The 24777-nt window shown below is 44.8% G+C and overlaps 10 protein-coding genes across 10 annotated transcripts; 5 read left to right on the forward strand and 5 right to left on the reverse strand.

Annotated features, from left to right (window-relative positions):
- Window positions 1–536: 536 nt before the first annotated feature.
- On the reverse strand, window positions 537–980 carry N7495_002749 (uncharacterized protein; the record flags this gene model as incomplete). The annotated part of the gene is made up of 2 exons (XM_057205418.1): window positions 537–743; window positions 798–980. The coding sequence occupies 2 exons, from the start codon at window positions 978–980 to the stop codon at window positions 537–539; spliced, it is 390 nt and encodes a 129-aa protein (XP_057066025.1).
- Window positions 981–1864: 884 nt separating this feature from the next.
- Window positions 1865–3701, reverse strand: N7495_002750 (3-oxoacid CoA-transferase; the record flags this gene model as incomplete). Its single annotated transcript, XM_057205419.1, has 4 exons — window positions 1865–1999; window positions 2058–2814; window positions 2868–3354; window positions 3416–3701. The coding sequence occupies 4 exons, from the start codon at window positions 3699–3701 to the stop codon at window positions 1865–1867; spliced, it is 1665 nt and encodes a 554-aa protein (XP_057066026.1).
- Window positions 3702–4068: 367 nt separating this feature from the next.
- Window positions 4069–5016, forward strand: N7495_002751 (uncharacterized protein; the record flags this gene model as incomplete). The annotated part of the gene is made up of 2 exons (XM_057205420.1): window positions 4069–4328; window positions 4530–5016. 2 exons carry the CDS (start codon window positions 4069–4071, stop codon window positions 5014–5016), a joined length of 747 nt encoding a protein of 248 aa, XP_057066027.1.
- Window positions 5017–5514: 498 nt separating this feature from the next.
- On the forward strand, window positions 5515–5781 carry N7495_002752 (uncharacterized protein; the record flags this gene model as incomplete). The annotated part of the gene is made up of 1 exon (XM_057205421.1): window positions 5515–5781. One exon carries the CDS (start codon window positions 5515–5517, stop codon window positions 5779–5781), a length of 267 nt encoding a protein of 88 aa, XP_057066028.1.
- Window positions 5782–7506: 1725 nt separating this feature from the next.
- On the forward strand, window positions 7507–8976 carry N7495_002753 (uncharacterized protein; the record flags this gene model as incomplete). Its single annotated transcript, XM_057205422.1, has 1 exon — window positions 7507–8976. One exon carries the CDS (start codon window positions 7507–7509, stop codon window positions 8974–8976), a length of 1470 nt encoding a protein of 489 aa, XP_057066029.1.
- Window positions 8977–10297: 1321 nt separating this feature from the next.
- On the reverse strand, window positions 10298–11552 carry N7495_002754 (putative glycosyl hydrolase; the record flags this gene model as incomplete). The annotated part of the gene is made up of 3 exons (XM_057205423.1): window positions 10298–10700; window positions 10752–11011; window positions 11064–11552. The coding sequence occupies 3 exons, from the start codon at window positions 11550–11552 to the stop codon at window positions 10298–10300; spliced, it is 1152 nt and encodes a 383-aa protein (XP_057066030.1).
- A 1352-nt stretch (window positions 11553–12904) lies between these two features.
- Window positions 12905–13387, forward strand: N7495_002755 (GNAT family N-acetyltransferase; the record flags this gene model as incomplete). The annotated part of the gene is made up of 1 exon (XM_057205424.1): window positions 12905–13387. The coding sequence occupies one exon, from the start codon at window positions 12905–12907 to the stop codon at window positions 13385–13387; it is 483 nt and encodes a 160-aa protein (XP_057066031.1).
- A 5113-nt stretch (window positions 13388–18500) lies between these two features.
- N7495_002756 (uncharacterized protein) lies at window positions 18501–18809 on the reverse strand (the record flags this gene model as incomplete). Its single annotated transcript, XM_057205425.1, has 1 exon — window positions 18501–18809. One exon carries the CDS (start codon window positions 18807–18809, stop codon window positions 18501–18503), a length of 309 nt encoding a protein of 102 aa, XP_057066032.1.
- A 35-nt stretch (window positions 18810–18844) lies between these two features.
- Window positions 18845–22786, reverse strand: N7495_002757 (uncharacterized protein; the record flags this gene model as incomplete). Its single annotated transcript, XM_057205426.1, has 1 exon — window positions 18845–22786. One exon carries the CDS (start codon window positions 22784–22786, stop codon window positions 18845–18847), a length of 3942 nt encoding a protein of 1313 aa, XP_057066033.1.
- A 1336-nt stretch (window positions 22787–24122) lies between these two features.
- N7495_002758 (DUF4149 domain-containing protein) lies at window positions 24123–24667 on the forward strand (the record flags this gene model as incomplete). Its single annotated transcript, XM_057205427.1, has 2 exons — window positions 24123–24438; window positions 24504–24667. Coding segments are annotated over 2 exons (480 nt in total), but the record flags the coding sequence as incomplete, so codon positions are not given.
- Between the last annotated feature and the right edge of the window lie 110 nt (window positions 24668–24777).

Genomic DNA, 24777 nt, shown 5'->3' on the forward strand with positions numbered 1-24777 from the left:
CACTCGGAGGAACTACATTAGTACATCACGGCATCCTTGAACGATATGCATTCATCGCAAGACACCCTTGAGAGATGTGCATTCGCGACAGTGGTGTCCCGTCTTCACCTTCTCTTCTATCTCGGACGAATGGTTACATTCGTCCAGGACAGAGGAGCACCCATATACTATAAGTAGCTAGTTCTCTCTATCAATGAAACGACAGACTTCACAACAAATACAATATTCAGTACCGTAGAGACCACTGCACTTGGTAGTTTGTCTACGGTGTTGAGTAGTGGTTTGTTGGAGCTCACAACGCTTACTATTCTCAGTATGATATTCGAATATCGCTCTCTCGAGCGACAGTTCCTTAGTTAATCCTTCTTGAGCAAAATCGAACATCTACAGCGACATTCCTTTATTCATCCCGTACCATTAGAATTAACTCATCCTTTTCGATACTCCTTGATTCCCATGTGAGGGTCGGATATCGTGCAACGTGACAGAAGCCTCAGACCACATCGGTGAGTCTGGCTGTTATATACGAAGACGACTCACGCCTCGGAATCACACACGATAACTACGACGACGACGATTGCGTCCAGTAGGAACATGAAATTTGTGTTGTCATCCTTGGACTTAGTAATACTAACGCTAGCAGGATTTCTGACCAAACACTGATGATGTCCGTTTGGACCATTAATCGAGAATTGGTCAAGTAGCGATGCAAAAAATCGCTTTCCAGCATGAGCAATATCACTCTTTATCAGATGATGAAGGATTTTTACCTCATGGCTATCTCACGATACTCTTACAGTCAGTATCTTGAGTGATACGTATCGCCAACATGGCCGATCCTGGGCGAGCCAAATTGTTAAATATCCACAAAACCCAAGCTTGTGAACGATGGTGTAGCAGCCATTACAAAGGCTGTCTCCGATGGGAGTTGGGTTGTACCCCCCGAGCAAATAGTCCTCAACATCTACCTCAGGATGCATGTTGTCTTCTAATCAGTTACTGGTAGATATGATAAGTCAGCCATGACACAAAGGCATCGAAATGGGTGTGGGGGTGACGGAGAGACGCTGCGGTGACAGCTGGTCTTGTTGTGAATAGAGATCGGCACGAGAAGATATCCTGATTTCTTTGACAGAGAGTGACGAGTTGAGAAAAGTGGGTGACGGAGTCTCCCGTGACTCCGGAATGAGATGAACCTATCATAATATAGGATCAGTCATTACCTGCCAACCTCACCGATCGTCAAAAAGCTGCCTTTGACCCCTTTTCGTACGACCCCCGCGCTTGTGTCGGCCAGAATGTCGCTCATATAGAGTTGGAACTTATTTCCGGGACATCGTTTAAGAGATATTATTTCTTACTCTATCAGGATGAGTTGGTCTCACATGAAGGCTTTCTTCAAAAAACCGAATAAGTGTTAGGTTAGTATTAAAAGGAGTTTAGATTTCGGTGGTATGATAAAACAATAATAAAATCAATCTTTCTTCCTTCCTCCCTTTTAATGAAACAGGTTGAGCTTTGTGATCATCTGTCAAATGTGCCGTTGTAGAGTATACGTGGTTATATAAAATGAAAAATGTTTTTGGACAAGTTGAAGGGAGGGATCGATATCAAGTACGAACGAGATATGTCTTCTCCATAAGAAAAGAATGGGGCATTCAAACTTCACACGGCTTGAGAAATGTTGAAATACAAAAAGATATAGGCTTTATTCGTCTAATTTATAAAACGACGGGGGAATATCTTGCCTATGTACAATTGGCTTTCAAATCATCTTCTTCATTGCTTTCTTTTCTCTTTCAAAGCAACTCTTGCTAGAGAGAAATAGAATGAGACGTCAGTCTCTTTGCTTCCTTCTTAATATTTACTCCATAGACTTGAGCTCCTTGGCAACTACGAAGGATGCGTCCGTCTTCTCCTTGACCTCTTCGACGGTGACGCCCTCGGCGAGCTCAGTAAGGGTCAATCCGCCGTCGATACGGTCAACTTGGAAGACACACTAAGACCGTAAATTAGCATATGAAAGGGTAACTCGAAAGAAAATAAAAAAAACTTACCAGGTCGGTAATAATGGTGCTGACGACGCGAGCACCAGTCAGAGGCAGGCTGCACTCCTGCACAATCTTTGAACGACCGTACTTATCCTGGTGGTCGGTAAGACAGACAATCTTGGTCTGGTCTGGGTTGGAGACGAGGTCCATGGCTCCTCCCATACCCTTGAGGACCTTGCCAGGAATCATAAAGTTGGCCAAGTCACCGTTTGCGCTGACCTGGAGGGCACCTAGCATCGACACATCAATGTGGCCACCACGGATCATGGCAAATGACTCGGACGAGTCAAAGGTTGAGCCACCAGGAACAATGGTGACAGTCTCCTTGCCGGCATTGATGAGGTCGGCGTCGACCTCAGCCTCCGTAGGGTAGGGACCCATTCCAAGCAGACCGTTCTCCGACTGGATCCAGACCTTGATCTCGGGGTTGAGAAAAGAGGGAGCGAGGGTAGGCATACCAACTCCGAGGTTGACGTACATGCCATGCTTGAGCTCCCTGGCTGCTCTCTTGGCAATCTTCTCTCTTCGGAGCTGTGCAGGCGACTTTTCAGTCGGGCTGCTGCTCTTTGCGCCCTCCTCCTCGCGAAGCATCTTGATTTCGACAGCCTTGTTGGCGGTAGCTGGGACGATACGGTTAATGTATATTCCGGGGAGGTGGACATCGTCGGGGTGAATGCTGCCAACAGGCACAATCTCCTCAGCCTCGACAATGCTGATTCTTGCGGCCTTAGCCACGAGGACACCAAAGGCCTGGGTGGTATAGCTGCACGAAAATGTTAGGCTAAGAAAGGAAGAGGAAGAAGTGTTTAGGCTCACCGGAACCTGCAGTTTCCTGCCTCATCAACCTGCCATGCGCGGAGGATACCAACATCACCCTCAATGGCGTGCTCCATGTTGTATTTCTTGCCGTTGAAGACTCTGGTCTCACGCTTGTTACCGTATTCAAGGACGGTCAATTCCTTGGAGCCATCCTTAGCCGGACCGAGGCGAATCGGGATTTCTCCCGTCTCAATGTGGGTGTTGACACCTGTTGGAGTGTAAAAGGCGGGAATACCAGCACCACCAGCGCGGATCCTCTCGGCCAATGTTCCCTGTGGGCAGAGCTCAATGGAGATTTCGCCAGAGTAGTACTTTTGCTCGAGGGCCTTGTTGTTGCCGAGATATGACTGAATCATCTTCTTGATTTGACCCGACTTTGTGAGCGAGGCCAGGCCACCATCTCCTGCTCCTGCATTGTTCGAAACGGCTGTGAGGTTGTTCAATGAGTCGACGCCTCTGCGGGCCATAGCCTGGATGATGGTTTCTAAAACATTGAATTGTCAGAATAAATTAGTCAAAGTGTAGGCAATACGGAGAAAACATACCGGCAACTCCGCAAAGACCGAAACCTGAACTGAGAATGGTAGAGCCACTCTTGATGTCTGCGACTGCCTCGTCGGCATTCTTGTAGAGCTTTGATTGCGAGCGGTCAATCTTTGGGGCGGCATCTTGACTTTGCTTCTTGATCGAGGCAGCGGTGCTCCCCAATCGCCGGCCAGTGCTGTGAAAAAAGACACCAGACTTGGTTCCACAAGTTGCGACTGTGCGTGGGACCTGCAATCCCGTCCTCAAGACGACCGTGACTCGGGAACCTCCCGCAAGACGCTGCATTGACCTGCAGATGGAAGCCATACTATGCTATATAGATCATATAAATAGAAAAGAAATGGGAAACGAAAAAAGACTGGAATAAAGTTAATAAGGGTTATCTTAAATCAGTGTTGGAAGAAGAGAAAGGGGATTGGATATAAAGGAGAGAGCTCTAGTCCAAACAAGAAATGACCCTCTCAAGGCTGAGCATTCGGTATGACGTTTCAGCGAATCGCTTTTTCTTTATGTTCCGGCAAAATCGGATTCGGTAATTTTTCCCAAAAGAACGACCGGGTCTCCACGAAATGCCCCACTTTGGGGTTGAAAGAGTCTCGGATGTCAAATTAACAACCGAAACCCTTTCCATGAGATATCACACATCCTTGTCATGGCCAATATAGAGTCTGATGCTTATGGGATCGATTTGGATGTTGCTGTCGCTGTCGACGCTCCTGACGAAACGGTTGCAGCTGCTATTCCTGCAGCTGCAGCGGGCATCAAACGAGCCGCATGTCTGTCCCGCCGTAGTATTAAAATTAAATGCGTGCGAAGCAGCAGTCAGGCCACGGTCTGTAATAGATGTCTGAGTAAAGGTGTCAAGTGTAGCGTTCCAGACTATCGAGTGGGAAGACGAAAGGGAGTGCCAAAGTAAGCAAACATGACCTTTTTAATTCTCTTCTGTTTTTCCGTTAATCGAAGGAGCTATTTTGTTGAGAACCTGCCAGAAATCAACGTCTCCCTTTATGAATTAATCTCCATACAGACAAGGACAGTCAAATTTTAGACTGGATGATCCTCCGAGTTGTGGATAGACATTGACTACAATGTAGACTAATTCTGATCATCTAGTAAGCGCAGAGGACTCGGCAAGGCCATCCATCAGCTACAGCAAGCCTTGAATGATCCAAAGACGCTATGTGATGGTCCCGACAACAAGAGTGTCCTGCGTCTTCAACGACTGCTAGGTGAGGCAGGAGCAGTCATCAATCATCATCATCATAACAATGAGCCAAGCCACTCGACAAGAAGCACTACAGCCTCTGCGTCCAACGTGCCATCTCCGTCCTCGAATGTCCATGCTACCTTCACTGCATCATCACTGGTCCATGAAGAAGGCTCATCATTGCTTTGTCAAGAAGACACTCTGCTAGAGCCCCTTTTGGTTGAGGACACCGAAAACCCTTTGCAACTGCTTGCTCACGCTACAGAGCAGTGCCTGCAGTTACCAATATCGTCTGACCACCCATATGGGCCACTCGCTTCTCATCAATCGAAAATACATGGTCGAGATGATGGAGCAGATGATAATGGACTACGTACATGCATCGTTCTATGACTTCGCTGTTCCTCATCAGTAGGAAACGAAGGAATTTTGTATCGACCGTCTTCCTTTCGAGTAAATTGCAGTCTGCCAAATTTCCACCATATTTAGAATAATTGTTGGATTCTCGATATTGTCCCACGCTGCGTGCATGGGCTGTCAATTGAGAATTTGTTTCACATTAAGCATGGTGCTTTGTACTTCGTAGCTTCTTTGGTCCCCCGAAGGTGAACCTGGATGTCGCCCCGTCACTCGATCCCATCAATCTAGGCCTTGTAACTGCTGTAGAAGCAGAAGATCTCGTTCTTTAGTATGTCTCTCTCTTCTGCAAAGTGCTACTCTAGCTGCAACGTTGGAAAAAAAAAAAAAAAAAAAAAAGAATGATCTTTCTTTCCTGACATACTCGCTCTTAGTTTCCATTATAGTCTTTCGCATACGAGATGGAGAATGGATCCCGAAATTCACACTCCCCAGTTCATCTGACAGCGCTCAGCTTTTCTCTTCACCACTGTCATGGCAGCCGCTGCGAAATTCATCCCTACCGCTGCCGCCCTTTCGACCAGACTGAGCGTTCACTGCAAAACCCTGGCCAATCACGTCATGAACAACCGGAATCGCTCTTTCGAGATTGTCATTGCTTTCATGTTTAGCGTGCCCTGGCTGCCGGCTGGCGAGCACTGGGAGGACGATGAGGGGGATTGGGCAAGATTTGATACCCATAACAGAATAACGATGCAAAAACAGTTGAACAAAACCTGGGTTTTCTCTATCGTACAATAAGCAAAAGAGAGATGATTAGATACGAGAGAGTTTGTAATTGTATAAATCGGTTGCTGTCACTCCCCACATCTCGGGCATTCCGGGAATTAAAAATGGACCGTGAGACTGACACAATATACTGATTCTTTGACTCTTGACCATCATAATATTCGAATATTACCCTTGCGAGCGACATTTATGGAATTGTCTATTTCCTGAGTAAACAGAAGATTATTGCGGTCTTTCTCTCTAGTGTCCTCAGCCATTTACGAACATTTTAACAAGCTACTTTTGTGCAAAAAGTGCGACACTAACACTCTATGTGAATTTCTGCTGGTTAGAGGTCGGCACGGTTTTACGGATACGAATAAAATCTCTACGGTTACGGTTACGAATAAATGCCCTCTATCCGTAATATCCGTAGCATATATCACGTGTCTAGAACCACCTACAGTTCTAATATATATTTCCACATCTATAGAGTTATAAATCTCATGTAATTCTCAAGTAAATGAAATTTCAATTAGGAATCAACATTTTATACATCTCTTAACAAAACTAACTCTCTCATGGTCTTACTGTTCAGAGATTGTCGACGAACACCCAGGATATCTCTTACAGAACTGAAAAGTCTTTCAACTGAAACCTCAGCTGATGGAATACCAAGGTAGTCCCTTGCAACTGCTGCCATCCTGGGGTGTTGATCATTATGAGCGTTCCACCATGAAAGCAGCCACTTAGAGTCATCCTGGTCTTCTATTAATCCTTCTACTTGAATAGGAGGTTCATCAAAATAGCGATCAATATCAGAAGCCCGAGATACTTCTTGAGAATGTACTTTTTGTAGAAGACAAGCTCTCATACCTGGTCGAGCAGGAGGATCCATAGTTCTAGAAGTAGAACTAGAGATGGAGGTAGCCAAAGGGGGATATTTCTTATGAAGAAAGACCTTAATGCCCTGAATGATTCCTTGGATAACCCCATCTTCAAGCTCTTGTTCCATTTCCTATACTTTTGCATTCCAACCAAGACAGCAGAAGAGATATCAGGACTAAGCCCTGCAAAGTCGCCTTCAAAAGAAGCTGCTTCTATAAGGAATATTGATAGTCGCCAGACTCGGCGTGGTAGGAGACTTATTCTATCAATGAATGAATAACTATTTAGATATCAAATTAGGGACTTGGGATGATAAGTTTCTATCGTAGTATCGTATGATTTATTTAGGCGGTGGCATAATATCACGGATATAAGCTCTCGACTACGGTTACGGATACGAATAATCCAAAATCTTACGGATATGCATCCGTGCCGACCTCTACTGCTGGTGAAGCTACATTGGAAAAGCGATAGTATGCTCGTTTGCTATGAGACATAAAAATATGCAAAAACAAAAATATACAATATTAGGATTTATATGATCACCCACCATACTACAAACTAACAGGGATGTGGCTAATCCACAGCCAATTGGCAATAGTCGGGTAGGTGTCGGCTGGGTGAGTGATAAGTGAGTAAGGTGAGTGCACAATAAACAGGGTGAGCGCTAGATCAGATTGTCGAGACAGCGTCGGATCACATGATCCGATGTAGTTGATCCTGATTGGTCCGGAAGCACCATTTGCTGATGTACTAGTCCCTATTTGGTTAGATCCCGGCATCACCTGCCAATAATACATTACTTCGTACTCTGTGCTTCACCTCATTTACCTCATCTACCACCCTCACACCAGCTGACAGAACGACACAATGTCACGGTTATATTCTTCTCCGAGCAAGCGCAAGGTTACACCTTCGTTCGAGATGGACCAGGGAACCTTCAAGCGGAAGCGGAGGATCTACGTGACCAAAAAGAAGATCGTAGATAATACGCCGCTGACCCACACCCACCCTTTGCCCCAAAAGCAAGAAGAAGTTGAGGAGGCTTGGCATTGTAAACACATTGCTTTACCGGTGGATTTGCAAGACTTACAAATCGACCTCGATCGGAGTGACGTCAAAGCCTTGCTTCATTCCATTTTCCCTGCCACTCTCAACGTTGCCGAGGCGAGAAACCGCTCAAATATGATTTTTCAGTTTGAAAAACTTCCCAGCCCACCGTGGCCACTCACCATTGGAGGCATACCAGTGACTCTTTTAGGAGGAGATACCTTTGGACGGACCTTCCTGTTCCCGAAGGAGACCCTGGGCAATTTGAAAGTGGCCATCTGCTCCGCTCATGAAATCGGTACACAAATCTCCGACTGTCAACTACGAATCCTGGCCCAAGAAGTTCAATGTTACTTTCAGAACCACCTGCCTGGAGTTGAACTCGTGGAAATCTTGTTCTCTAATGCTTATTCTTTCTACGTCGTGCTTGATGATGGTATCAAGATTCCAGATATCCTTATAAAGCTACCTGGAAAAATTACAAATCGTCCGGTCTACTATCTAAACGATCAGGACCTTCATCGCCCGATGTGGGCTGATCTCCCGGCTAAACGTCACATGATGCTACAGCCTGCACTAGGTATCCCTGATGATACACCCTACGACATCATTAGACCAGGAATCATGATTTGCAGCAAATTATTCAAGGAACATGCACATCCAGCATTCTTTTCAACGACATCAGGTGTGTTTGTCCAGAATGCGGCTGGTGAGACCTTCATGACTGGTGCATCTCATGGAATTGGGGAATCCAACAATGTTTTTCAACCAAAAAATCCAGATATTGCGGTTGGCTATGCAGCGATAAACATTCCACACACGGATATTATATTAGTCCGCCTGAAAAAGGGACTTCTATTTGATCTGGAAACATTCGAGGAAGAAGGTGGAACTACACCAAAGTTCACCCGCTTGGCTAACTCCAGTGACAATAAAAACCTCCTCTTCACTAACCTCAACAGCCCGTTTACTGGGAGAATGGATGGTGTCGTTATCGGCAAGTCGGTGAAAATTAAAGGTTCAGGCACCGCGTATATTGTCTACGATTGGTCTTATAGTGGGCAAGTAGAGGACAACAGTACGGTGCAAGCACCTGCAGACGGCGTTTGTGGCTCGGCAATCTGGGATGATAATGGAATCGTATTAGGATTTTATCACTACTACATCAAGGAGGGAAGATGGGCCGGATTCTCGGCTTCTGTTAGTGCAAGCGAACTGACCGAAGTGGGATATACTCTGGCACAGCCCGGTGGGAAGCTCTTGGAAGCCTTGGAGCTTGGACAAAAGTAATAGCGGATTACATGATTAGGCTGTCCTGGTATCCATAACTCCACCTTCATTAATTAGCTCTTATAATCCACATATTATGGATTTTTATACTCGCTTCTCCACAACAATGAGTCTGGCATTGGCGAAAGACTCTTGATTTTTTACAAAGGACCTCGCCTAGCTTTCTCCGTGTAGAGTTCTAGTGATACTGAAAAGACGAAGAAATCAAGAAGAAGAGCATTCAGAGCATTCAGTCAACTATTTCTATGTCACTAGTTTAAAATTATGAGTTTAATATGTAGAAGCTGTATATAAAGTTGAAACCACTCGATCTAGAGCACGAGTATTGCTAGTAAAAGGACTAACTGTCACTAAAATTTCTTCAACCGTGCCAATCCAAATGACAATTCTCGAAACCAAAAACGACATATAAGTTTTGCAAAAACACCAAACCCAACAGCAAAACTAGACATGTTCATTGGGTTGGGTAAACCCATACCCAACCCAACCCAACCCACAATGGGCTGGGTATGGGTCAGAAATTTTACCCAAAACCCATATGGGTTGGGTATGGGTTTGAAGTAAAACCCACACCCAGCCCATAAACCCATCTTTTTGCCAAGACTTTTATTTCACGTGATATTTGTCACCTAGTTAGTACTAGATTGAGGCAAAAATTAGGCACTAAGGCACTAATTACCCTAATTTAGTTTAGGTTGAGGCGAAAATCAGGCATTAAGGCATCAAAAATACCCATATGGGACCCATACCCAACCCATACCCACGTGGGTTGGGTTGGGTATGGGTATGGGTTTACCTTACCTCTGATGGGTTGGGTATGGGTATGAATTTTGACCCATACCCAACCCATGCACATGTCTAAGCAAAACTTTGCCGTCTCCCTCCTTAACGTCAGTATAAGACCAGAGATTGATGTTCAAATATCATTGCCCGGTTGCATCGAGTTTCGGGACAAAGTCCTGTGGTCCAACTGTATAATTCGCGCGACCGTCCAGCTCGTAGACAAGAGACGGAAAATTATCACTTAACTAGCTAAATTTATACACATCATGCTTAGTCAGGTTACACCGCCACTTGTTTGCCTCCCCACTACACTAGGTAACATCCTAAGTGTGGATTATAGTACCTAGATACCACCTAAGCATATGTAGATATGGCGATTAATCAATATCCAAGGCCTGCAGATGTGTCAAACTTTTCTATTAAAAAAGACTACTATATATAGAGGAAAAGAGCTACATGGAAATGTCTGCGAAGAATCTTCCAAGGAACTGCCCAGGTGAGATAATACAAAAATGCATAGAATTTTCTCAAGTGCTTGTTACACAGCAATGGCTGCGATCAAAGCATCCATTGCTGAGCTGTGGGTAGAGGCATCAGAATTGGAGTATGGACCAGACCAGACAACACCAAGCTGATTCTGTGCATTGCGGTCATTTTGCCAAATGCTATTTGCGCAGCTGTTGATGACCTGCGTATAGGTATCGCTCGGTGATACACTCTGCAGCATTTGCAAGTTGCGTATGAAAATCCCCTTAAACTGGACTGCATCTGGCTCGCAGTTACTTGGCTCGCATGATTCGTGAATGACCATGTTAAAATCGGCTAAAGTCTCAATTGCGGCTACGGCAATCTTATTCGCGTACTCGAGGTACATATCATTCGGTGCTGCTTTGTTCAGCTCGACAAGACCTCCGAGAACAACGCCTTGGTTGTACGACCATCTGAGTAGTTTGTTAGAAGGATCATTGTGTGGTTGGTCAATATCAGCTTACACTGTGGCACCATTATTTTGGCAGTTGTCCAAAAGACCGTCATTGATAGTGTTGTTTTCTCCAATGAATCCTAACGAGGAAAACCAGTTCCATTCTTTCTCTGCCCATTGAACGTAGTAGTCCTTGTTCGAGCTCACACGGTTTGCCAAATGTGCTGCTACCGAAAGGAAGAGCTCGTTTGTGATGGCATTCACATACTTGTCTGTGGGATTCCATGGAATACCGCCGCCATCTCCGCAATTAGTTCCCCAGGCTGCTGTCTGAAAACAGGTAAACATCAACAGAGAATCAAGTCCATTCAATGGCACTTACTAGGCCCGAGAAAATTCCCTCTGCTACTGACAGATAGGTGCTATCCCCCGTAACATCGTATGCGGCAATCCACGCAAGAGCCCACCACCCATCATCGTCGTAAGCCGAATCTAGCCATTGAGATGCATTTACGCCGCTACTCTGACGTGGAATAATCCCATGACTGCGCCTGCGTCGCCTGTAATTCGTCTTGACTTCAGGTCCTGGATTGGGATTGGAAGCAGGGGCCTTGGTAAGGGTGTTATTAAAGACATAGCTAGCAGTGGCTACCACCGATGAGTCCAGCAATGCTAGATCTGCAATAGAAGTCATGCAATTTGCCCCATTCCACCATCCGACGGAATCCCATAGCCCAGTCGCATCATTGTACCAAGTTTGCAGGGCATCTAGGGCAGTGACAGCCCTTGATGTCGCATCATCAGCAACTGAGTTTCCAGACAGAGATAACTGAATAATTGCTGTAACCAGCAAGGAAGAGGGGAACAACATGATCGTGTTATTATAGTCTAAAAGAGACCTTCTGTAATCTAAAGTTGCAGGCGTAAGCCACTTAAATATGACAGCTCTGATGTCCAGGTCCCGTTTCAGGGACGCATAACTAAGAGACAAAAATAAATTCCCATTGCCGCTGGAACCCTTGATTGGATAGGCAGCTCATCTTATATATCAATTGGTCCACATCTTATCCGCTGATGCTCCAATGCGAAACCTCAGATCTGCAATATACGTGAATTGTAGGAACAGCAAACCTGGTTTCAAGTGATTTGTTTGCTGGACCAATCTTTTTCTTCGGCTATGATTGTTTTGACGATCATCTTGACAAGTCACATTGACCTCAGTAAACTTTCGAATCCCCATCAAGGGATGTTCACTACAGTTTCAAAAATTCAAGGTTGCAAAGCTGTATGTGATTAGTGTTGGATTTTCACAGGGTTAAAGCCCCTTGCAAAGCTGACCCACCAACTAGCCGCCCTGGTTGTACCTGGTAGTCTACTCCGAACTTCGGATGTTCGGGTATCCGGAACATTTCTTGCAGAGGATAGCTCGGAATTATAGATTCGTGAAATTAAAATCTCCATTTCCAAGATTCAGCATCTTAATGAAAAAATCGCTATCAATTTGATGGTTTCGTTGTATTTCAGTTGCTGGTAGAGTTCATGGTGGCTGGAAATCCTACCCTCTGATTGGCCATATGCTTGAACTACAGAGTATGACTGAAGTTAAAAGCACTGACCAGTCTTCTGGAATGTGCGGATTTTTCTCCGTATTTTATGCTTGAATAACACGCCTTGATAGCGTGGTTAGATGTGTGAGACACACTTCAAGACTCAATTGCAACATAAGTTCAAGTTCTGATGTCACCTAGCATATCCATCCATCTGAACGCTGAATGTCTCAACTGCATGTTAGTCTTCAACCCTGGAAGTTCCAAAGCTCTGTAAACTCCATTTTCCTCTTGACAGGGCATTTAATGTCTTGGATTATGGATCAGGCGGGTGTTGTTTCCATGCGCGATGAAATTATATGTGGTTGAAAATGAAGAATGCAAGACGCTAATATGTGGTATTATTTTGATTCCTGGGGAGTTCTGCCGACAGATAAGTGGGTCTCAGCTGACTAAGTTAGTTATTGGATTTCGATTACTAACCTTGATTCAGGGTTCCTAGCTAACTAGTTGTTGACGGTTTTTACGGAGTACACTCTTAGATCTCAAGCCTCAAGTGATTGTCCATTTTGATCATGATCTAAACCTCCTGTTCTACCCTCTCGAATTTTGAAAATTGAAATCTTGATACTCCGAACCCACGTCCTGTCTTTAAGCGCCCTTATCCAAACACGCAATGGCCGGTGTAAGCCCCATTTCTAGAAATGGAGCCATATCTAAAGCAACAATGGAGGATGTACCGATAATCAGATCAATGGTTGATGCGGCATTCTCCAAATACATCGAGCGCATTGGCAAATCACCAGCGCCTATGCTAGCAGATTACAATGAAGTCATCCAAACACACCCTGTATTTGTTCTTAAAGACCAGAGCAGCAGAGTTGTTGGGTCTATTGTCCTTCATCTCGATCCAAGTTCTGATTCTGTTGAAATAAACAATTTGGTCGTGGACCCACAGGCACAGGGCTATGGTTATGGCCGGGTTTTGATGGATTTTGCAGAGGAGTTTGCTCGATCACAAGGCTTCTCTGCTTTGACACTCTATACGAATGTGAAAATGTATGAAAATCTCAGTCTATACGTCAAAATGGGATTTTCGGAGACAGGAAGAAGGACAGATGATGGATTCGAACGTGTTTTCTTCTACAAGAAGCTATGATAGGACATGTATCAACCTTGAAAGATGTTCAGAAGAATCAATTGGTTTTCAATTTCAATTTGAACTTTTGTATGAGATCACAATAAATCTTTAGCATCATGATGGACTAGAAAGGATCTAGTAGCTTAGTTTGTCTGATACCAAAATTGAGTGCACATAAGCCGAGAAGGCAGGGCAAGAAACACTGATATCGCAAGTTAGCCCCTTGAAAAAGAAAAACAATCTGGCTCGAAGTTTGCACTTACGCAGACTTTGGGGCCTGTGGGGTTTAGTAGTGCTGGACAGACAAATGCCGGGTCACAACAACCAGCGTTGGATCCAATGGCAATGCATGTGGATGTATTGGGACACTAGGTTAATTAGCACATCCAACAAAACATTTCAAGGTTCCAACATGTAACTCTACAACTTACACATGTGTTCGTAACATTGCAATATGTCGTTCCGACTGCGCAAGTTCCGCAAGTACCATTGATACAACTCTGAGATACGGCGCACTATTGAAGATTCCTCATATCAATCGGCTATACAACTTTTGAGTGCTTTTGTATAAACTTACGGTTTTGCCACATGATCCGCAGTTTTTGGCATCACCCATAAGATTGACGCAAAAGCCTGAACAGCAAGTGGGCGTTGTTGCCGGGCACTATTATGAAAATGGATTAGATTTTCGCACTTATCCGATTCAATTCAACGAGAATTACTGTTGTGTTGCACGATCCACAGGTTGACGGGTTGGTATTTAGATTAGTACAAGCTCCTCCACAACAAGTTGGCGATAAAGCTGGGCACTAAGAATATTTGAATTAACGCTGTGTCAGATAAACGGGAAAGAAGCTATTCCATCGCATATCGATCAATGTGGACATACTATTTTGTTGCAAGCTCCGCAGTTGACGGCTGAAGTATTCAAGTTATTACATACCCCAGAGCAACAAGATGGTTGGTTTGTGGGACACTAAAAGTATATTAGAATTATTCTAGTCAGGTCTATGATGAGTTATACCGTTGTTGTGCATCCGCCGCAAGTATTAGGGTTGGTATTCAAATTAGTACAGGTCCCCGCGCAGCAGACCGGTGATGTTAAAGGGCACTGTGATTGTTAGTCTTATAATCCATGGATGATATAAGATCTTTTTTTAGCCTCTAGATACTTACTGAGACATTACAAGCTCCACAACGGGCCGCTGTGGTATTTAGATTAGTACATATTCCATTGCAGCACGTTGGAGTAGCAAAACCACACTATTGGTAGACTCGATTAACTTCGGCTCGACTATAGTAGTAGAGGGTTATGTGGAAAACTTACAGCGACACTACAGGAGCCGCAGCGAGACGGATTGTTGCTCAAATCAGCACAACTGCCGGAACAGCATGCTGGGGTTGTGCCCGTACATGGGCTTGCTGAGCAAGACCCACACCGAAGAGTACTTGTTAGAATATTCGTACACTGTCCAGAACAGCAAGTAGGTTGGGTTATTCCACACTGTCTGAGGGTCAGAATCAATACTAGAGCACAGCCTAATCATCAATACTCACGTTTATACTGCATGAACCACATCGTGTAGAACTTGTATTCAAGTTCACACATATACCCGAGCAACACGACGGGTTTGCCGCGGGACACTGTAATTGTATTTTGAAATTAGACATTTCAACTCATTAAGAATAGTAAACCTACAGATATGTTGCAAGAACCACAATGTGTCGGGTCAACTGTTATATCAGAGCAGACTCCACTACAACAGGTAGGTAGAGTTCCAACGCAGGTAGTATTGCAGGTTCCACAGTTTTTGATGTCGGTACTTAGAGCTGCGCATGTCCCCGCACAGCACGTAGGTTTTGCTATGGGACACTATCAAGAAAATGTAATTATAGATTAGTGAACCTTGAAAGTACCCACAGGACCTTGATTATCTCTCTTGTTATAGGTAATACTCACGATTGCGGAGCAAGATCCACAGCGGTTTGGATTTGAGCCAATATCGACACATGAACCTGAGCAACAGGCGGGAATTACACCGGTACAAGCCGTGGTACAATTCCCACAGTGTCCCGCGTCAGTATTCAGATTAGAACACACCCCAGAGCAGCAAGTAGGCTGCAGAATGGTGCACTAGATATATTTATATTATTATTAGCACCAGAAAAGTGAAGAAGCAATTCAATTCTTGTAGTATTAGAGACTTGGAACACTCACGGTCACGTTGCATGATCCACAACGTAGAGCGCTGCTGGATAAGTCGGCGCAAACTCCAGAGCAGCATGAGGGTCTGACTCCTTGACAAGGAGCAGCTGTACAAGTGCCACAATGGCTCACATCGGTATTGAGATTAGTGCATGTTCCTGAGCAGCAAGACGGTAGCGCTAAACTGCACTGTAAAAAATCAGGTCAGATTACCTTATAGAGCATAGATTTCGCCATAGATATATGACTTACATTGTTGCTGCATGATCCACAGCGCCTTGGATTGCTCATCAGATCAGCGCAAGATCCCGTGCAGCAGGCAGGCTGTACTCCTGTACAAACGGCAGCCGTACACGATCCGCAATGATTTGGATCAGAAAGTAAATTTGTACATGCCCCAGAACAGCAACTCGGATTATCGACACTACATTGTGTGTTGCATCTTCCACAGTTAGCCGAGTCGGTTTGAATATTGGTGCATGATGATTGGCAGCAATTGCGCGCTGTAGGTCCACACTATAAAGAGAAGAACCCCATTAGTATTTCCTTTCAAGATTAAGCGCAAACACCGAGATCAATATCCATGGGACTTACTGTTATATTACATGATCCACAGTGTAAAGAGCTTGAATCAAGGTCAGTGCATAACCCTGAGCAGCATGCGGGCATTACTCCTGGGCAAGATGGCTGGTTGCAAAGTCCACAGTGGTTCGGATCGTTGTTCAGGTTTGTACAGCTACCAGAGCAACAGGCAGGTAGATTTGCGCCACACTATTTGGTCCTCTGCTATTAGCTGACTATGAAAGTTGACACTATAATCTAAGATTTTGGGGCCTGCTTACTGAGTTGTTACATGCGCCACAGTTTCGAGGATCGAAGGCATAATCGCGACATCTCCCATAGCAGCAACCTGGAAGTGTACCAGAACACTATGGTATTTAGTCTGTCAGATGAACTTGAACTTCGCAATGAGAGAGCATAAAGGACAAGTATTAACGAGGGGCCTTACCGGAGCAGCTTCACAAGATCCACAGTGAGTAATATTTCTGTATAGATCACTGCATGATCCATTACAGCAATAGACGTACTCTCCAGTACACTTTTTCCTATATCAGTATTACAGGGTCAACATCACTATTTATGTCAGGGCTTGAATCTTACAGAAGCGCCACATGCTCCACAGTTTGAATTGTTGCTGGCTAGGTCAATGCAATCCCCAGAACAACAGCTAGGTCGCTGGGCAGGGCATAGATGGTTGATACAAGATGTTGAACAGCTACCGCAATGATCCAGGTCATTACTTAGATCTGCGCATGTTCCTGAGCAACAGAGTGGCTGGGTACCAGTGCACTATGATAATTCGGATTTGTTAGAGAAACTAGCATCAGGTATCAGGGTCCGGTCTTTCAATATACCGTTGTATTGCAGGATTGTAATTCATTTGAAAAGGGCGGCGATTCGGTGACAGAGGGTGGGCACTGCAGACTGCTATTTGGAATAAGATCCAAGGGGGTTGCGTATATTTTGGTCTCTTGTAGATTGCCGAGGAAAATTGCTTCAAGATGGTCAGGTAAAACTCAAACTCAAGTAATAACCTTGGAGAAAGGTATATGGAAACGGTTGAATCGAGAGATTCATACCAAATATAAGCAATGGAGACAGTAACACTTTGATCATATCGAATTTCAGCATAGCGGGCGGCGATGGGACGATCTTAGAGAATGAGTCTTCCAATGAGGCTTAGTGTAGCAATTTGGTCTACAAGAAAGTCATGAGTATATGGAGGGACTTGACACTCTGAGAATACTTCATCCGACATACGTATGTGCAATATAACGGGTACACTGAAAAGCAGACTCTATCTCCTGGTGTCACGCATTTCTCCTAAACTGAAATGTAGTTCATATCAATCCATTCCAAGCTTCTGACCTCCAGAGTAGGCAATGGTATCCCTAGCTAAGTAGCCTTATAATGTGATAATATTTTAGAACCAAGACAAACAACGATGAATTGCTGGCGACCAGAAGTTAGATTATCTCCTCCAACCTGTGAGAGTGAATAATTTTCCTCGCCCTTGGGACCTTCTTGAAGATTCTAGGTAATTTTCAAAGGAGATAGCAACCTTGGAACGAAACCTTGAAAGTCAACCATCTAGGTACATATGCGCACTGTTCATTAGAAGCTTTGAAAAGTGTTCGGGAATTTACTGTTCCAACTTTATTCCCTAGGTCCTCCCATTAAACAATCAAATAAGGTTGGATATGCATATTTATACAAGGTTTAGTGCTACCTTTAAGGCTAGGTTTGGCTGGGCCGCCTGGTAGCTTCATATTTTGTTGGATGGTGCACTTCGGCAGATCAACGTTGGTAAACGTTGATACCGCGAGACCAGGTCAAAGTTCAGCGGTGATCGAGATATCGTATTTTTTTCAACGAGTCACTACCTAACTCTAGGTAGATTTGCAGAAATCTGAAAACAAGATTTCCCCTTGTCATCCTCCACTTCATCGTGTGCTACATGAGAAAATAACAAATCAACTCTCCCCCGTCACAACGGAAGTATGTCCAGGTAGATATGTTGGTGAATCCACCAAGATTGATACAGGAAAATGCTCAAGAAACAGTATATAACAATTCAACAGACATTGGAATAAGCCGGGTATTTTGAAAATGAAAAAACGAGAAATGAAAATCGTCACGTAAAATATCAAGGGGCAATACGATGTGATAGATGTGCTGCCTCCATAACAACCGATTGCCTCCAGTAATGGTGTACAGGAAGTTTGAGTGAAACAAGAATATAGATAGGCTGACGATGCACACGTGTGGGTTGGACAGGTCGGCCTAAGTTGGTAATGATAACTCGTTCGCTGGAAGGCCACGTTTCCAGGTGTAGATTGTGTGAACGCAATCTTAAATCAGTCGTCATTGGCAACCAAACCATCCTCCTTTGTCCCATTTACCAGGCGAGTACGTGATTGCCTTTCTGGCATTGAAGTCTTCGAGGCCACGCAGCATGTCATTCAGTCGAGCGAAATCGATTGGCTTCATAACCCAGCCATCAAAACCGGCATCAATGTATCTGGATCTCTCTCTCTCCAGGAGAGTGGCAGAAACAGCGAAAATCGGAACCCGAGAATTGCGCTCGATCTCTTTTGACAACTTTCTTGATGAAGTCCTGGCTTCTAACGCACGAATCATTGCGGTGGCGGCGTAGCCGTCAGCGATCGGCATCTGTGGATTTGTTAGTGTGAATAGATAAGAAGAGATTAAGTAACCCTTACCTGAATATCCATCAAGACGATATCAAAGGACGAGCTGTCAAGCTCGTACGCATGTGCGCAAGCTTTACCGTTGCTGGTGAGGTGCACTGTATGCCCGATATTTGTCAAACGCTTCTGGATGATCTTGCTATTTATGATATCGTCCTCTGCTACAAGCACGTGTAGATATTTTGATTTTCGTGGGGGTGCTATTGCCATTGGTGAAACGAGATCTTTAGTCGATTTGAGCTTTGGTGTTTTAGGTTCCCCAGCAGGCATCAAGGGGAGGGAAGATGTCTCTTCTTCGATCGGCATCATTGGAAAGTATGACGTTCTTTCCGTGAGTCTAGGTTGGCACTTGACGTCTTGATTGGAAATTTGAAGCGAACCCATCGGAACACCAGATCCTGTGATATTCTGTGTGCCTGGAGTGGGAGGGGTCTTGAGCGGCTGCAGTCCCATCGGTGAGGGTTTCTTCATGGCCGAAAGCCCGCTAAAATGACCATCCGTGGGGTTTCCTGACTTAAAGACCAATGTAGGTGATGCCAACGGCGACAAGACGTACTTAGGACTTGAAGGGTTGGTTGGTTGCGTGTTTTGTATCATGTCCGAACCTCCACATTTAATCAATTGATCATTAGAAGATTCCTGCATAGCTTTAATGAGTCTATCAGCATGGTTGAGGATTCCTCGGCTGAGAGAATTGCCTTCACTGCGAATACTGTCAATGTTCTGTCTCCGCTGTTCATGGATATCATCCGAGATTCCAGGATTTAATGGGAACTCGTGGTCTGAGTCAAGTGGCGTGGGCGGCATAGTGGAAGAAGTAGGTATTGGTACTTCATGGCTACCGTGTGAGGCTACAGTATCCCAGGTGAACTCATGGTCCGAGGTGAGTGGAGTGGGTGGCATAGGGGACTGAACAGGCATTGGCACTTCAAGGTTGCCGTATGAGGCTCTAGCACCTAAGGTGAACTCATGGTCTGAGACGCATGGTGTGGGCAGCATTGGGGACCCAACAGGTCTTAATTCCTCGTGGGTTGCTCTTGTAGTGCTGTTGGGTAGTTTGAACTGTAAAATAAGCCTAAATTGACTGCCTCTGCCTTCTACAGACTGGACACCAAGCTGGCCTTGCGTATTGTGGATGATCCTTGCTACCAAAGCAAGTCCAAGACCCAACACACGCTTTTCCGGCACGTATTTTTCATATTCATATTCTGAAACTTGTTCAAGTTCCTGAAAAAGAGCCTCCATTTTAGTTTTAGACATACCAACTCCAGTGTCAACGATCACGGCCTCGATGGCGACGTGGCCAGGTAATCTCTGCTGCGTGATTGAAGGCCACATCTCAACAGTGACAGCACCTGAATCAGTATGCTGTACGGCGTTGGAGATCACATTCAAGAACATCTGCCTTATGCGCCTTTCGTCGCCCAGCACAGAATCGGGAACTCCAGGATAAACTGCTACCCTATACGAGATATTCTTCGTCTTGGCTTCCCCGGCCATCATATCTGCAGCGTCCTTAAATGTTGCCCGAAGGTCAAATTGCTCATCTTTGACCAAGTTTTGGCCTTTCTCCGTCCGTGTTAAGTCGAGTAAGTCGTTGATCACGTAGATGAGGGATTTTGACGCGGAGTGTGACTTCATGAGACTTTCACGAATTTCAGGATCCAGGTTGCCCTCTAGAGTTAGCTCCAAGTAATGGATAATGGCGTTCAGTGGCGTGCGAACTTCATTTGCGGAGCAGGCCAACATCATGCGGGAGAGGTGGGATTTATTCCTTTCATCCTCCCTTTGGCGCCAAATTCGGATGAATTGGCCGTATACAAGACAAAGTGTAGCTGCAGTATCTATGTCAGACTCACTCCACTCACGAGCCTGACTGAGGATAGTCTCACGCCAGGGAGTAAAATCGTCACGAGGGTTGAGACCAAATTTGTAGGGGTTACCAGCCCACTGGATTTCTGTAAGATTGGCTTTCCGGAACAAGCAGAGAAAATCACTGCCATTTTCTGATAGTGGTGCAAAAAGTAAGCCTGAAATAGTCTTTAGGCCAGTACCATATTGTAAATCGGGGAAATCCCGAGTAATGCTATGGGTTGCAAGGACAGAACTAAGCGGGCGCAATCGCAAGTATGCTACAAGGGCGAGTATTTCCTGGGACGACTCGCTGCCATTGCCAAGGATATTTGTCTCATCGTTGATACAGAGTGCTCCACAGTCGGCATCGAATAATTGGAGCAGTTCATGAGAGGAAGCAACGATATAACCAGACGGATTAGTTTCTGATGGAACAGTATTGATCAGTTTTCGTGCCTGTAATCGCGAGGTATAGGAAAGCCGTTCTATACTTCGTGAAACCGTATCACCTAATAGATAGCACATTCGTCGGAGAGGAAATGAAACACGCATCCCTACTGTGCCATAGGAGTGACATGATATTAAGCCCCAAAGACCGTTGAAGGCATTGACACTGATTGACATGGATGAGCGGACGCCCAAGTTGCCGAGGTATTGAGCATGAGCAGGTGAAAAGGATCGTAGATACGCGTGGGTCATATCTAAAGGCGCTTCGAGATCCTGGAGCGTCCGACAGACAAGTCGGGAGGTTACTTGGTCTCGATCATAAAATGTTCGGACCTTATTGATTCGATATAGCTCCCGGGCTTGAACAGAGATGTCGGAGGCCGGAAAGTGAAGTCCCTTGTAAAGATCAACAGACATTCTGGGGTCGGATACTTCAGCCACAACTAGGCTGCTCCAGTTACTGTCGAATTGGTAGATCATCACTTTGTGAAACCCGGTGAGCTCTTTAACCAACCCGGCCGTTATATTCAGAAGATCTTCTAAGTTATCAGCGCGCTCAATTTGCTGTTGGATCTGGAAGAGAGCGCTGAACATCTCTGTTACATTATCGCCCGTACGTCGTCTGGCGCCACGGAAAATTCGTAATGGTTGGCTAATACTGATGTTACTGATGGCAAGTTGTTCGGGAGTAGAAGATTGACCCATTGTGTTGACTGGGGTAGCAGGAGTAAATACGTCGACTGGGGTGGCAGGGGCATCTTCTCCTGGGTTGTTTAGCGGGTTGACATTGTCGACTTCTAGCTCAAGCTCGCAAATTATAATGTCTTTCTGAGATTCGCTGATATGAGCCGCACACCAGAATCGATTGATCTCGCCAGATGGTGTGGGAATTGACAAAGGGAAGACCTCCGGACCTGTAGTGCTAGGGTCATACGCGTCATCGCGCACAAGTTCCAAATGATCAAGGAGCGTATCGGACTGGCTCTCGTTTAAAATGTCGCAAAAGTTTGGCAATTCAAATAGTTGTTTTGGCGTGTACCCCAACAACTGCTCTGAGTTCTCACTGGCCACCCGCACCACTAACACATCTGGCGCCTCTTCGCGCATGGCGATCATTACCCCGAAGCTCTGGATAGTACCCGGAGTGCGGATTGGATCGTCCCCACATCGAAAAGAAGAGCTACTAAGTCCCGTGATGAGAGCGTGTCCACCATCAATTATCTCGTGCTTATATTGATGAGTGACAGATTCAGTGTTTGGCTCAGTTCCTTTCTTGCGCTGGGCGGAAATCTCGGGTTGTTGCACCCCTGGTGTCGGCATCGATGGTGTAGCACACCCAGTCTGTTGATTCTCGATATAATGATCATGCAGTTTAGTATTGGTAGGTGTTGTAGGGTGTTCATTGATAATTTTGATCTGCTTGGCTTCGCCTCCCCTCAGAAAAGGCGCAGACCCGCTCGATGACACGACAGAACGAATAGGAAATACTCGATCCGTGGATGTGTCTAGGCCAGGAAGGTACTTTCTATCATGATGCGTCGTAGAGTACGCGTGACCTTTGAACTGTTCTATCTTTTCCTTGGCGAGACTTTCTGACATTATTCTAACAATTTTGGGGTGGTCGTTACTCGAGTCCATAATTGGACGGTATCAGCAAGGCTTGTCTAAAGAGACAGTTGATTTATCCGAGTAGGTAGAGCAGGGCTGGGCGATTTCGAATTTCGCCTATGGAGCGATATCATCTTCGATCTAGGCTCTGACTATGCCAATCGACCAGGTTGAATGCTCTCATTTGTAAGATCAAGGATGTCAGGTAGAGGAAGAACAACAAAAATTCAAGGGGCTTGAAAAGTTGGGATGGCCATAAAACTAGAATTCAAAAGTTGCAAAAACAGCCATGAAGCGGTCGATCAATCTATCTAAATCGGGATTTGGGAGCATGACAGAGCCATTACCTGTAATATAACCTTGATATTTTACACTCTGTGGGACGTAAAGGACAGGGGGATTGATGGATATAATCTTGAAATCACGCCCCACTTCCAAGTTTCTGAGCTTCAGTGGAATGAAAGGGTTGAAGGTTCCTACTTAAGTAGCTAAACTATAAAGAACAAGAAAAAAAAAAACATAACATTGGTTAAACTACTCGTATTGTCATTCAGACAAACGATAATAATCATGGTTCAAGGGACAGGTGGGGAATTCCTAACTCTACTTTGTAGTCCTCAATCTCCGTATCCGGTTTAGCCGGCAGCTAACTTTTCCAGTTGGTAGCGATTAGAGAATAGATTGCTGTTCAATTAAAAGTGGACAGCACTGGCCCCACCCCTTCTATGCTGGCAGAAACATTTTAGAATGATAAATAATCTCCCAATGATAAGAAGCAATATATTAGTAGGGTTGCAGTCAGAGATGAAACTCAGCACGTATTACCTACAATACATAAAACAGCTCTAAGAAGATGCCAACATACGATAGTTAAGTGGTTGTTTGTCATTCCTGTGACTAATATAGTAGGCGGTAGTCTAAGGCGGTAAGAGCCCATGAGGCCACTTATATAGAGCCCAGCTTATGAGGATGCCCTTTTGGACCTCGGCTGGACACTAAAAGGGAAAGTAAACCTTTCATTGGTCTTCAGAAAGTCTTTAGTGCAATCAGTGGTCCGATCGATAGTTGATCCATGTTTTCACTTCTAGGCAGTTCCCCCGTACAGCTTTTTGTTGACTGGTTCGTAAATGAGACAAATACTTTCCCCAGTTGAAGCAGACTTTTCATAATCTTTCGGAATTATCTTCTACGGAGAGAATCTGTTTCTGCTCAAAGAGCTGCGACGTTGGCAAAAAAGAATGTTGCTACAATTCATTCATCTGATCAGGTAATCTTTCCTTTTACGTGTTGGAAAAGCCCTCATTTAAGACTTTCTTAGCTACGGAGTACTGCTCGGGAGCCAATTTTTCCAGGTAGATTAAGTTAGGTTTATCATCTCTCAACCCTGAAATTGACCGTTCGACAGACTTTCTTTAATGGCATTATTGCCTTCAAGTCTTTGAGTAGACCGGCTTTTGGGATTCACCAAGCCGCAATATTTCCGGTCTACTTCTCCTTACAATCTTTCCTCCCAATTCTTGTCGCTTTGACTGGTCTTAAAAGTTCTCAGTCCGCAGGAGATGCAACGAATATCCTCAGTCATCTATATTGGTGTATGGCAACAGTCTCTATTGCTGGCTTGATCAACTTAATCATATTCCGGCCACTGACAAGAAATGCAGTTGAAGCCAGAAACTTGCAGGGTATGTATGCCAATATTCTTTTTTTTTTTTCGCTTGGCATGAGAGAATAAGCTAATACCTCCAAGGATTGATGGATCGACGAGGAAACAACCCTCACTTTATTTCTCCGGAGAAGAAGGCTCTCGACCGGCGCTTCAAATACATTCATGCTACCTCTATTTGTATAAATTTTGGTGGATTAATTGCCACCGGTCAGTATGGCTCAATACTTGCTAAATTGCTAGATTGATTTCCAAAAGTAGCCTGTGGATTTCCTGGGTATTAATTGTATAGGATTTCAATTGTGCTAACAATTCGAAGTTGTATGGCATAAGGCTTTAGACAGATAGGGTGGTTAGC

The sequence above is a fragment of the Penicillium taxi genome, assembly GCF_028828555.1.
Source record: "Penicillium taxi strain IBT 34144 chromosome Unknown utg000002l_segment0_segment0, whole genome shotgun sequence".
Lineage (NCBI taxonomy): Eukaryota > Fungi > Ascomycota > Eurotiomycetes > Eurotiales > Aspergillaceae > Penicillium > Penicillium taxi.